The sequence below is a fragment of the Pseudorca crassidens genome, chromosome 10 (genome assembly GCF_039906515.1).
Source record: "Pseudorca crassidens isolate mPseCra1 chromosome 10, mPseCra1.hap1, whole genome shotgun sequence".
Lineage (NCBI taxonomy): Eukaryota > Metazoa > Chordata > Mammalia > Artiodactyla > Delphinidae > Pseudorca > Pseudorca crassidens.
In genome coordinates, this window is record NC_090305.1 from 69,076,107 (window position 1) to 69,090,080 (window position 13,974).

At 53.1% G+C, this 13,974-nt stretch overlaps 1 protein-coding gene across 1 annotated transcript in view; it reads right to left on the bottom strand.

The window, feature by feature from the left end:
- Positions 1 to 13,974, bottom strand: part of TRAIP (TRAF interacting protein) — a 31,245-nt gene that overhangs the window by 9,946 nt on the left and 7,325 nt on the right. The window contains exons 2-10 of the mRNA XM_067754465.1: positions 12,744 to 12,801; positions 12,157 to 12,240; positions 9,708 to 9,747; positions 8,975 to 9,102; positions 7,649 to 7,743; positions 7,035 to 7,148; positions 6,190 to 6,277; positions 5,351 to 5,440; positions 4,815 to 4,903 (exon numbers count right to left, since the gene is read on the bottom strand). Coding sequence (XP_067610566.1) covers positions 4,815 to 4,903; positions 5,351 to 5,440; positions 6,190 to 6,277; positions 7,035 to 7,148; positions 7,649 to 7,743; positions 8,975 to 9,102; positions 9,708 to 9,747; positions 12,157 to 12,240; positions 12,744 to 12,801 — 786 coding nt within the window. The remainder of the gene's footprint in view (positions 1 to 4,814; positions 4,904 to 5,350; positions 5,441 to 6,189; positions 6,278 to 7,034; positions 7,149 to 7,648; positions 7,744 to 8,974; positions 9,103 to 9,707; positions 9,748 to 12,156; positions 12,241 to 12,743; positions 12,802 to 13,974) is intronic.

Below are 13,974 nucleotides of genomic sequence, written 5' to 3' on the forward strand. Positions count from 1 at the left end.
TTCTCACTGCGGTGGCTTCTCTTGTGGAACACAGGCTCTAGGCGCGTGGGCTTCAGTAGTTGTAGCCCAGGGGCTCTAGAGCATAGGCTCAATAGTTGTGGCACGTGAGCTTTAGTAGTTGTGGCTCGCAGGCTCTAGAGTGCAGGCTCAGTAGTTGTGGCGCACGGCTTAGCTGCTCCGCGGCATGTGGGATCTTCCTAGACCAGGGCTTGAACCCGTGTCCCCTGCATTGGCAGGAGGATTCTTAACCACTGTGCCACCAGGGAAGCCCCATGCCAATCTTCTGTAAGATCTGTTACTCTGCCACTTTTTACCAATCTCAGCAAGTCCAGGTCCGGGTTAAGAGAGGTGCACTCAGGTGGCAGGCAGGGTCTGGCTATGACAGCCATTTTGCCCTCCAGGTGGCTCAGGGTAGGACTTCCTGCTGCCATTGCCTCAGACCTTGCCCAGTGGTGTTCATGGCATGTGCCCAGCCTTGGCTCAAGCCAAGCCAGTCTTTTTCACTCACACCTCCTGGCCATCCCCAACACTAAATTCAAGACTCAGGAGGTTCTCTCAGTGCCTCCCTCACTCCCCCACACCATCTGGCTCATATGAACACATTTCTTGTTCCCTCAGACACTTCCTGGTAAATCCTTCTTCTTTTATAAGCTCGAACCCTGTTTTTCTTCCTGCCAATGGTCCTTCTTTCCTTCCCACCTTCTGTCTGTCTGACAGACAAGGTGGAAGAGTCTAGAGCTTAGTGGCCATATACACCCCCCAACTGGTTGAGGGCTTGGCTTTAGGTCCTCCTGGGTGATACCATCATCTTTGGGATAGTCACCCATGGCCAACATACAGGGCTTCATGCCAGAGGACTCAGGAATTGGGGCAAGACACCCCTCTTTCCAAAACTCAACCAAGGCCCTGGGCAGACCTATTACCTGTGTGGCACGGGAGTTAGTCAGTGTGTCCTCCATGAACTCATGGCAACCGGCAGGCCTACCCTAAGCAAAGGCCTCCCCAACTCCCTTCAGCTTGGAGGTCAGGGGCTCTTGGGGTCCATGAGAGAGGTCTTCCAAACACCTCCTCTGTGGTTGGGGGTGATAGCTACCTCCTGAGGCCTCCCTAAAATGACAGGAGTGAAGGATAACCCTACTGCAACAAATGGAATGGGCAGCCATCATCAGTACCCATAGAGTTCCACAAAAATCTGGGAGAGAGCATGGCCAGGGGATAGGAGACTTACACAATAGCCAGAACCCACCAGGAGAGGGCTACGGATGCAAGGGAGGAGCGGGGAAGACCTGGATTTACAGATGCATTAAACAAGCCTGAAAATGGGGGTACTGATGGAAGGTGCGAGCTTGGTGCCACCCCTCCCTACATCAGGGAGTGAGCACCAGGAAGTGAGCCTGCTACCTGGGGCCAAGAATGAGAAGGGCCTTTTCTAAAGTCACCTGCAAACCATCCACGGGATCTTACAGCAGCCAGTACTGGACCTGACAGCAAATCCCTCTGCACCTAGGTTCAGACATGATACCAGATGACTGCACATTCTCCCAATCCCTGCCCATAAAGGTTGGGTTCCCAGGACACCTTTCTGTTATTCCTCCTCAGAGGGCCACAGGCAGCCAAGGACCCCCAAGCATGAGAGGGAAGTCCAAGAGAAAGGCCATGATGTGCAAACACTGGCCCTGACAGAAATGAAAATGCTAGACCATAAAACAAGGTATAGCATATTTTGCCAAGGATGTATTCAGCGAGCAAGAAAGAATGTGTGCAAATTTAAAATGCGATTGCTGATTCAGCCTTAAAAAGGAAGGAAATTGGGACTTCCCTGGTGGCGCAGTGGATAAGACTCCAAGCTCCCAATGCAGGGGGCCCAGGTTCGATGCCTGGTCTGGGAACTAGATCCTACATGTGTGCCGCAACTAAGAGTTCGCATGCCACAACGATGGAGCTCACCTGCCGCAACTAAGGAGCCCATGTGCTGCAACTAAGGAGCATCCAAGCTGCAACTAAGGGGCCTGCCTGCTGCAACTAAGACCCAGTGCAATCAACTAACCAACCAAACAAATAAATAAAAAGAAAGTAAGCAAAAGCAGGAATGGAAAGTCCCTGGGCACCTAGAGGAAGCCTCTGTGCTTGTGCTCCCCCTTACTGTGGACGCCAGACACAGATGACAAGTGCATGGAAACACCAAGGCCCATGGAATAGAAAGTGGAGGGAGCACGATGGGGAGCTTGCAGACAGCAGCCTTGAGTGATATCCTAAAAAAAAGGATTTTTACTTTCTGCCTTGACTCAGGTTGGGTTCTAAAGGTCTATCTACATGAGATGGTCACTGAGACTAACAGCTCCCTGAGGGTGGGTACTATACCTGCCAAGCTCCGGACAGAGCCCTCATGTTACCTGGGGCTTCCAAGGTGGCTGGGCCGATAGACTCTGAGTGTAGAGTAGGTAGGAGGGACCAGAAACAGAGCTCAGTTTGTCAAAATCAGCCACAGGCTGGACCTCACAGAGTCATGTGCCCATCACACTCCCACAGCCCTCAGACCTAAACTGGGGCAGGCAGGCAGCCCTGGCTCTGTAAAGAGACACTGGAAGGGGCTTCCCTTGTGGCGCAGTGGTCAAGAATCTGCCTGCCAATGCAGGGGACACAGGTTCAAGCCCTGGTCCAGAAAGATCCCACATGCTGCAGAGCAACTAAGCCCGTGCACCACAACTACTGAGCCCACGTGCCACAACTACTGAAGCCAGCGCGCCTGGAGCCCATGCTCCACAACAAGAGAGGCCACCGCAACGAGAAGCCAGCGCACCACAACAAGGAGTAGCCCCCGCTCACCGCAACTAGAGAAAGCCCGTGTACAGCAACGAACACCCAACGCAGCCAAAAATAAATAAATTAAATAATTAAAAAAAAAAAAATGAAACACTGGAGGACCTGAGGTATGAAAGGAAAGAGAAAGACTGAGGAATGAAAGGTAGGAGAATGAGAGGAAACTGGCTTGCATGCATTCACTGCCCCCCTCAGATGCTGACCGGGTACTATGGTGTGGGGGAAGGAGCGTGTGTGTGAGGAAGCTGATGGTGGGGACACAGATCAGGAGGCAGCTCCCGGTCTACTCACAGCCGGGTGTGTACACAGGGGGTAGACCAGGCTCCAGAAAGCCTCTAGAGCACCTCTGTGGACCCTAGCAGCTGATGACATCTGAATAAGAAGTGCTACCTGTGCAGAGGACAGTGAGCTTATTTCTGCTGAGGAGACTAGGGAAGGCTCCGCAGGGCAGCTGACACTTCAGTGTGGAGAAGAGCAGAAACACAGGAGGGCATAGGAGCAGGAAGGCAAGGGGTGTTCTGCTGCATTGGGCAGTGTGATTTGGCTGAAGCCTGAATATCCACCGCAGCCCACAAGGCCAGCTCCATGAGGGCCTGAGGCCAGTGCCAAGGGTCCTGGGAGATGTTTGGCAAGGGAGTGGCATGATGCCCTGGGGCTGCTATACAGGACAGGGGGGAGGAGTGGGGCGATGGGTCACAAGTCTCACACGGAGGTGGGAGCAAGGAAAAGGGTCAGGAAGGCACCACAGAAGTTAGATGGGCAGGCTCTAGCAATTGAGTGGATGTGGGGAAGAGGGAGCATAATGAGTTTCCAACGTTGAAACGTGGCTCAAAGGGACTTCCCTGATGGTCTAGTGGGTAAGATGCCACACTCCCAATGCAGGGGGCCCGGGTTCGATACCTGGTCGGGGAACTAGATCCCACAGGCATGCCGCAACTAAGAAGTCCACACACTGCAACTAACAGCCCGCATGCTGCAACTAAGAAGACTGCATGCCACAACTAAAGATCCCTCATGCTGCAACTAAGACCCTGCTCAGCCTAAATAAATAAATAGTTAAATAAAAACAAAAGTGGCTGAAATAAAAGTGGCTGGGGGGCTTCCCTGGTGATGCAGTGGTTAAGAATCTGCCTGCCAATGCAGGGGACACGGGTTCGAGCCCTGGTCCGGGAAGATCCCACATGCCGCGGAGCAACTCAGCCTGTGCGCCACAACTACTGAGCCTGCGTGCCATAACTACTGAAGCCCACGCGCCTAGAGACCATGGTCTGCAACAATAGAAGCCACCACAATGAGAGGCCCATGCACTGCAACGAAGACTCAACACAGCCAAAAAAAAAAAAGTGGCTGGGGACTATGCTGGTGGTCCAGTGGTTAAGGATCCGCACTAGCAATGCAGGGGGCATGGGTTCAATCCCTGACTGGGGAACTAAGATCCTGCATGCCGCGTGGCTCGGGGAAAAAAAAAAAAGTGGCTGGGCTGCTGGGTTGTGTCTTCTGTCTGGACCATCAGGAGGGCTGCTAGGCAGGAGATTGCCCTGAGGACCCTCTCAGCCCATTGGCTTCTGTGGAACACTGGGGAGGAGGACACCCATCCCTCTGCCTCTGGCTCCCTCTGCTGGCAGCTTTAATGTGCATATTCCTGGAACCAGAAGAGAGTTACAGTATTTCCATGGTTGTTTCAGAACCTGGGGCAGACGGATACATTAGGTGAGCCATTCCATAAACAGGATGCCCTGAGCTGGTGCTCCTGCCCTTTCTCTGACCAGCCCTAGGTACTTTCTGGCCTCCCCTGGCCTCTCCTTGTCAGAACCCAGAATCTACCTCAAAGCTGCTTTCCAGCTAAATCTTGCCTATCTCCCAGGGCAGGGGGTCCACAGCCTTCAGGCCCACATGGGCCACCCACTCCCACAAAGCCAGGAAGAGTGAGGACACCCTTACCAGGGAGCTCTTCCAGCCTATAGCCCTTGCACCACCCCAGAGGGTCAACAAACCTCTCTAAAACCAGGCGGTTGACAGCCTCACTGTCCACTGGTGGCAGGTTCAGAGTTTCCTGCAGCATCGTTAGCTTTTTTCTCAGGCTCTTGGGGAAGGAAAGAGAAGAGAGTGAAAGAGCCGCTGAGGCACCAAGTCCAGAGGGACTACCAAGGACTGAGCACCACACACGAAAGGCAAGCCCACTGGGAACAGAACAAGGCCCGAAACCCAAATATCAGGCTCAGGAAGCCAGGACCACCCGACCTCAGAACCCGTCTCTGGTGGAGCCCCTACTCTGGTGGTCTCAAGGATGTAGGCACAGGACAGACTGTGAGGAAGACCCAGGTGCTCTCTGTCCTCTGCTGAGGAGGCCCCGGCTCCAGACCAAGGGCCAAGGCACATGTCCTGACCCACCCTGACCCAGGAGGATGCAGGGATCCCAGAGCCACCACCACTGACTGGTGCAAGGTTTCGCGGGCAGAACTGGCCAGCCCTGTTCTTGGAGGGCACATAAGCCACCCCTCGTTCCCGCCTGGCCAGAGATGTCCCTCACTGCGATTTCCTTGTCAGCACTCTGTAAGTCCTTCTGGGCCGACCTCAGCTCCAACTTGGCCTGGTCCAGTTCAGAGTAGACTGTCTGCAACTACAAGAAAGTGTAAGGAGAAAAGGATGAACCCAGGGGTGCCCATGTGCCCTGCCCGCACCTGCTGCTACACCAGCTCGTGGTAGCCCGGGGTCCAGAAGAGCTGGGAACACGGGAGGGAGACCCTAGCTCCATGGGGCTGGACCTTAGTCCGGCAATGTCCATCTGGAGCTGCCCAGGAGCAAGGGCTACTTCCTACACCCTTGCCCATGGATGCACCATGCCCAGAAATAAAAACTGCTGTGCTGACTGCATCAGGTTCCAAGATGCCTTCTACTGGGTGTTCCCTGGTGGCCTAGTGGTTAGGATTCCAGGCTTTCACTGCCATGGCCCAGGTTCAGTCTCTCGCTGGGGAACTGAGATCCCACAAGCCGAGCGGCGTGGCCAAAAAACACAAACAAAATAAAAACAAAACAAAAAATACCCCCAAACAAGAGGCCTCATACTCTGGGCCTGGAACAAAAAACAGGCACCTGCAGCTGTCACATTTGGGACCTGTGTGCTCCAGCCAGCTGAGAGGTACCCAGAAGAGCAGAGAGGAACAGAAGTGTGCAGAGGCTGGGGGGATACCTGCCTGATCTACCACCCTAACTGGACAAGCCATGTAGCCAGAGTCAATGCCCAGTAAGGATCAGAAACCAGCCTCTGTGAGTCATCCAACAGCCCCATGGCCTTGCTTAGGAGACACACATGAGCATGACAAAAGGACAGCCACCTCTCCCCTCACTGTCAGCTCCCCACTGAATTACCTTGCTTCTGGAAGAAAACAAATCCTTCTTCAGTTTGTCGGCTAGCTCCCCTGAGGCCTTCCGCGCCTCTTTTAGATTCTCGTACTCTCTACAAAGGGGCCATGGAAAGACATGTCAGCACCAGACACCTGCTGGTCAGACTGAGCCACAGCACCAACCAAACACAAAGCCCAGCCCAAGCCCTCAGCCCTTCTCATTCCTACTCTGACACCTGAGCCCAGAGGGGACCAGGTGGTGCTGTGGAGGGTCTGGCACCCAATGCAAGGAGAGCTGGTGAGTCTCTGTTCCCTGCCTGCCTGCAGGCACTGGCGATTTGAGAGGGTGTGCAGGAAGCCCCGGCCCCACTACGAGGCCCCCTACACCACCTGACCCCTACACGAGGCATCTGGGATCCTCCATGCCTGTCAGCCAAGTGGTCCCTTTTCTCCCACCTCACACCCATTGTAGTAAACATCTGAGCTGAGTTTCTGATGCAAGCCAGGCAGGGTCAGTAACAGTGCTAATAGGAAACAGGCTCCAGATATCATGATGGGGCTCATGGCTCAGAAAGCTGTGCCAACGTCTTTAGAAATAACACTTATAGTTCACACTCAATTCTCTCAAAATCCTGTGAGGCAAGTTATTATTATCTCCATTCAGGAAGCTGAGGATCAGAGAGGTTAAGAAATTGGCTCCTGGCCACATGGTGAAAGGGGTGAGGGTTCAAACTGAGGCAGCACGGCTCCAGAGCCTGCCCCTTAACTCCACCTGCTGTGCTTTACAAGAGATGGGCAACAGACAGAGAGGCATGGCTGGGGTGCCATGGCTTAGCTCCTGGGCTTGGATAGAGGGGCCAGAGTACACACTTCTTGAGGGACACGCAGTACACAGCCAACTGCTCCACCGCTGACTGTCCCACACCCATGTCGCGGATCATCTCCTCCACCTCGGGCCGCTGACTCTGGAGTAGGAGCTCAATTCTGAAAAACACCCAGCCCACGGCATTTAAAATCTGGAGGCTGATGGGTAGGTACCCAGTGCAGCTCTGCTTCCCTTTGCTGCCGTTGCTATGGTGACAGCCTGAGCTGCTAGGATGCTTCAGCAGGCAGGTCTGTCCAAAGAAAGGCCCCACAGCAGAGCTAAGCACAGCTGCAGTGATGCTGCTGAGGAAGAAGGGGTGTTGACAGAGAGCCTCAGGTCAGGGATCCCCAGAGAGAGGTTCTTGGAACAAAACCCCTGCCAGGTCATTTGGCCACAGGCAACAGGGACAGGGAGGAGTGTGGCAAGAGCCCCCATGGAAAGTAGAGGAGCCCATAGAGGTTGAGTAAGACCTGTGCCCATACTCAGCTAGCCTGAGCCCCCCATGGCCTATGGAGAGTTGAGCTACAGAGGTGAGCCAGCCCCTGCTGAAGTCCTGAGAGCTGTGCCCCAGAGGGCCCTAGATGCAAGGGCACAGGGCAGGCCCCAGATCCAAGCTCACCGCTCCATGGTCTTCATCTTGTTCCGGAGCCGGCGGGCCTCCTCCCGTGCTTGTTTGGTCTCATCCTGCTGCTGTTCCAAGTACTTCATCTGCTTCTGAAGAGCAAACGTACCCCTACATATCTGTTGCTTGGAAGCTCCTGGGGCCAAGGCTAAAGTCACTGGGAGAACACTACCCTAGAACTGTATGCTTTTGAAAATGCTGATAAGCATATGCTCCAACCCCCAGGAGGTAAGGCTCCTGGGCCCCACTCTGGCTTATGCTTTTTCTGCTAAGAGGCCCTAGGCCAGCTGCTTCCTCACCTCCCTGTTTGCTTCCTCCTGAGATAGGTCTTACCATAGGCACAGCCCACTCCCAGGATCTATAGGCCTGCTGGGGGCTGCCAGGGTCCTGTGGCCTGCTGTGTAGGAAGCTGAAGAAGCCTGGAGCACAAATCCAGGCTGCGCTATCCACCAGCTAGACCTATGGACAGTTGCTGGGGTAGGAGAGCTGAGCCAGAGGCAGCTGGCCAGGCTGCCCTCAGTACCTGGCCACTTCATCTCTGACCTGGGACTGCCAGCAGACTCCTGCTCTACAGCCAGGTGCTGGTTCACTCCTTCCTTCCCACTGGCCAGGCCACGTGATCCAGGCCAGCCACGAAGCAGAGACAGAAACAATGAACACCCTGGGGCTCTATCTGTTCACAAGGATGGCTCCCTTTCCCTTTCAAATGGCATCCAGCAAGGACTGCTCCTTCCTACGAGGCCAGAATATCAATTGTGGATTCAAGTCAATCACCTCATGCCCCTCGGAGAGCAAGAGGCTCACCAACCTAGGCTGACACAATATTCATTTGGGTCTAGAGCCACTTGCTCTGCAGGCTTTGATCTGCCCGGTCAGCTCAGCACAGCCGACTTCAAAGGCCCCCTGCTCCTCCCTGGGATGCTGTTTGATCTGGCTCCAGAGAGCAGCCCAGCAAAGAACTAGAGTGCTAATGGAAGGTTCTTCAGGCTGGCTTTGTCAGTGGAGTACAAACCACTTTTGGAAGCACGGCCCAGCCTCACTGACGTCTTGGCTGAGCAGCCCCTCCATGAAGCACTGGGCAGGCCTCACCTCTCGAAACTACCTAGTACCAAATCCATAAGTGCAGGCAATACGACCCTTTTCTCATGGGCTGGATGGGTACAGCATGGGAAGCCTGGGGAAGATGGGATTTGCCTCCATTTTACAATTGCACAAACCAAGGTATTGACCAAGGCAGAACCAAAAGACAAGCCCAGAGTGATGAGTCCAGGACTAAAACTATATCTCCCCAGCAATCTGTGTCCACAAGGCCTGGGGACCCACCTTGAGGGTGGAGCACAGCATCTCAGCCTTGTCTAAGGCCTTCTGCAGGGATTCAACAGTGGCGTTGCGTTCTTCCAGCGTGTCCCGCAGAGTGTCAATGATAAGCTGGCCGTCTCGTTTTTCCTTCTCTGGAGCAAGGGTGGGGGATAGAGGGAGAGGAGAGGCCCGTCCACACTGCAGTATGAGAACATGGGCCCTTGGGCTCCAGCACACCACCCCAGAGCCAGGTGAGGAACAAGTCTCAGGCCAGAAAGTTGGGTGGCCCGCTTCTCTCTCTGGCAGACACCAAACCAGGGACACCCAGCCAGAGTCTCTTCCTTCAGGGGATGAGACCCTCTTTCTGATGCTTGGAACTACTTGAGTAAAGATTTCACTGCTCTGTGCTCCTGTGGGTCTAGTTAATTCATCATCCCAGAACTCAAACAAGTTCCTGCCAAATTTGGCAGTGGAACCCTCACCTACAAATATTTTGTCCTATCAGATAGCCCCCTCCCAGCCCGGGTCCTAGGCAAGCAGCCTCAGACAAAGAGAAGAGGCTCACCTGATCTAGGTGGACAGCTTCAGTCACCTCCCTTTCCTTTCCTTTTCTGCCAATCACAAGAGCTGATAGGACTCTTGGACATATGAAGCAGGGAGAGTCCCTGGCTCTGCCAGAAGGTTGGAGGCCTTCCTCCCAGGGCCTCTCCCTCCACTACCCAAGTCAGGGGCTTCCCAGGGCCCCTTGGGAACTCACCTTTCTGGGAAAGCAGAGCTCTGGTATTATCCAGTTCATTCTGCAAGGCAATATCCACAATAAGCAGCAAGAAGGCATCAGAGCTGGCCTCCACTCAGCCTCCCATAAGGCTTGTGGGGAGCCCCAGGAGGGGACAAGGAGGCCTATGGGCCCAGGGAAGCATGAACCCTGCACACCTCAAGGCCAAGCTAAGTCAACAATGTAGAGAGAAACCTTGCTTTATCTCTGTGTGCCTTTTTAAAAAGTAGGTAAAATGGACGAAAATAATCTCAGGTACAAGACCCTAGGACAGGAAAAGAGGCATAAAAGCGGCAAAAGAAGTGGAGCTGCGCCTGTGCAGTCAGTCTCATGGCAGAGGCTTCCATCGCTTCCTTGGGCCTGTGCTGGCCTTGACCCTCTCTGGCATTAGCTGCACTCACTGGGGACACAGAATTGGGATGTCCAAGCACCTTGGGCCACCACTGCTTCCCTCCACCCTGGGTCCTGCCTGCTTCATGGTCTGCCCCTCTCCAAGCTCTAAGCTGGCTCTGTGCACCATGAATCTTCCAGCCCCAGAATCCAACAGGTAGGTGAACCAGGACAACTTTGCACCCCTGGATGAAACCTCACCTGCGCTAGGCTCTAACCAGACTGTTGTGAGGGTCAAATGGGCCTCTCAAAGTGCGTGCCTATGTTCCGAAGCCACTGCTACAGAACCACTGAGAGGCTGAAGCAGAACTGAGCCCAGCTCCCATTCAGGAGTCCCATGTACTCAACACCCCTGTGGGCAAGAGACATGCCTACTCCATAAGCAGGAAAACCAGGTTCGGCAGACCTGAAAGGCTTGGCCTAGGGTTCATGGTGGTAGCTCGATGCAATCCAGAAAAATCCTCCTCCAGATTACCCTCCCCAGGTCAACGCAAGACTCAGAATATCGGGCTTCCCTGGTGGCACAGTGGCTAAGAATCTGCCTGTCAATGCAGGGGACACAGGTGCGAGCCCTGGTCCGGGATGATCCCACATGCTGTGGAGCAACTAAGCCCTTTGCACCACAACTACTGAGCCTGTGCTCTAGAACCGGCAAGCCACGACTACTGAGCCTGCGCTCTAGAGCCCGCAAGCCACAACTACTGATGCCCATGCGCCTAGAGCCTGTGCTCCGCAACAAGAGAAGCCACTGCAATGAGAAGCCCGTGCACCGCAACGAAGAGTAGCCCCCGCTCAATGCAACTACAGAAAAGCCCTCACGCAGCAACAAAGACCCAACGCAGCCAAAAATAAAAAATAAATAAAATAAAATAAGTTTAGAAAAAAAAAAAAGGCTCAGAATATCACATGTGACCAATACTAAGGCCTAGCCCCAGTGCGTGGATAAGTCCCTGTTGTCAAACTCTCTACCCAGGACTCTGGGGCAGGAACTGTTGGTGGCTGAGCTGGTCAAATAGGCCGGACATCTGGGGTGGAAGCGGTGGGCAGAGAAGGGCACACACGGGCTACCTGAGAACGGCTGCCAGCCCAAAGCTACCGCTAGTCCCCTGGCTCCTTCCACACCCAAGCAGGGTGCCTTCCAAGCCCTTGCTCCAAACTACTCAAGATTTTGCCTCCCTGTCTCCTAGATCTGGCTCAGAAGGCCAGAAAGAAATGAAGCTGCCTTTGTTGCCTTTATCACAGGGAGGACACGGCTTAAAACTGGGAGCAGTTACCATGACGATGAACATGTTAGCTTTAGGCATAAAAGTTCCACGTTCTTGAAGCAGTGAGGTTCCAAGGACATCACAGCACCCTGGGACCAGGGCCAAATGAATCCTGATCTGACAGATGCCCAGCAAATTAACCCTCAGAGTCCAGGTTCACTTGCAAATCCCAATCCCACTTATTTGAGAGGTTTCTGCCAATCCAATCCCTTTGTACACAAAGAAAGCTAAACTTTACACTTGGAGGGGAAGCAGTATAAGTGTAGGAGGGAAGCCACCCATCCTCCCCTGCAGTGTGGGTTTCTATCCTGGCTGCATATCTTGATTCCAGGGGCTCTACCCTCCATTCCTCCTCTGAGAAAGACTCAGGCACCTGGATATATACCAAGTTCCCCAGGCAGTTTTGAAGCACAGGCAGGTTTGTGAACAGTAGGTTCACACATATTCCCTGGCTGAGGACTGAAAAGATGGTTGTAGACCCTTTGCGAGGTGGGGGAACTTCAGGAGAGGCACTCTGAACTATGGTCAGAATTGCTCTGAAATCCCCAGGGGAGGGCTCACAGTCAAGTGGCTCCCCTCCCCGCTAACAGCGTATTTCTCCAATGACTGTAGCATCATCACTTGTCCTCTGCTCTCTCAGCCTCTGCCTTGAAATCTCTACCAAGTCTTCCCTCCAGAACTCCATCTCCATACTCGAGGTACTCTCCCTGGGTAGGAGCAGAAAGTGAACTCTCAGAGGGCTTGGGGTTCAGTAGAATGAGATAAATTCTGGGTACCTTTAAGAATTCTGCATCTAAGACACTCTCCTCCTCCTGGGCAAGGTCAAAGAAGAGCTTATTGATAATGGTTCTTTTACCGACCTGAATGAAAGAACAAGATACAGTATGACTGCACAGCTGGGTCATGGGCAAGGATAAGGGTGTACATTCAGCCTAGCCCATCTCAGGCCTAACCTTTCACAGCACATCCCTTGGAGTGAGAGGACCTCTGTAACCCTGTAGGTGGCCCAAGCTGGTGCCACTAGCTTGGTGGTTACTGAAGTCATGTCACTGCAGACCCATGTGGTAACTGTTCAAAAGAAACCCCAACTCTAGGTGCTGGGCATTGCAGGGGAAAGGCAGGGAAGGAGACCAAATCTACCCAGGTGAAGATTGGCCCAGGCAATGAGTCCATCCGTCTGCTATCTTTGGGTACAAAGAGGCCTCCCGAGCCGCTCAAAAGCACAAGTGAGGCTCGACCAGCCTCAAACCACGAGGGTCCAAATAGGTCAAAGACATTGCTTAGCTTCAGAGATCTTTCCTCATTCCTGCTCCCTGGCAAGGAGCTGTCTTTAGCTGAGGTGTTTTCATCCTACCACCCTCACCTGGATTCGGCACTGCGGGCAGGTCCGACTTGGTGCTGTCTCGAACCACTGAATTAGGCTGGAATGAGAAACAGAAAAACAGACTTGTGAGCCATGGCTTGGAGCGAGACATACAGGCCAGGTAGCCACCCCGACCAGAACAGCGCCTGTCCTGCTCCTCCTCGACCCAATGCCTGCCTACCCAGGAGGGCAGCACCACAGGCCATGACGGTATATCCCACAAGGCCTGACTGGTACAAGCACTCCAACCAACTGGCCCTTTTTTGGGCCCTGTTGGCTTAGATTTCCCTACCCCTGAGCTGCAATTTTGTCAACTTTCTAGGCTTGGAGCAGGGCATGGGGGAGCAACAGTCAAAGCCAGACTCCCTCAGAGATGGGGGTTGTAATAATACCCCCATGTGAGCTAGGGCTCCAAAGGGGTACACTTTCAAAGTAAGGATAAACTAGAGGTAAAAGCAAGTAGCAGTAAAAGCAAAACACAGCCCAGCTATGCACCATCTGCTTTAAATTTTAATTAAAATAGTCTCCTGCTAGGGAATTCCCTGGCAGTCCAGGGGTTAGGACTCCGTGCTTTTGCCAAGGGCCCAGGTTCAATCCCTGGTGGGGGAACTAAGATCCCACAAGCTATGCAGCGTAGTCAAAAAGAAACAAAAACAAAACGTAGTCTCCTACTGGTAAACAATCCCACCCCCAGGAACCAGGGAGAAACAGAATCTTTTCAGGAAGATGATACCATAATCCTAGGCCTCAATTTTTTTTCTATAAATAATTTTTCAAATACATATAATACAAAGCTAACAATGCATAATGGAATACTACACAGCAATGAGAACGAATGAGTCTACAACTAAGAACAAATTATGGATGAATTACATAAATATAACATTGAGGAAGAGAAGCCAGATACAAAAAAAGGTATATTGTGTATAACTCCATTTACATAAAGTAAAAAAGTAGGCAAAACTCATCTATTTTGCTGGAAGTCAAGACAGTGGCTATCCTTATGTGTGGCGGAAAGGCGGGCAGGTGGGAGTAACTGAAAGAGTGCACCAACCTGGGTCGTTGGACTCTTTAATCAATAGAAACTGATAAGATGCCAGAGGAGAAATTCAGGCAAGGCTTTATTGGGACTTGTGCTGCACCTCAGGGAGCAAAAACAAGCAACAGGTGCCCTTGCTTGCTCACTGTGGGGCGGGGGGGGGGGGAGCTGGCTCCTTAAATGGGGTGAGTG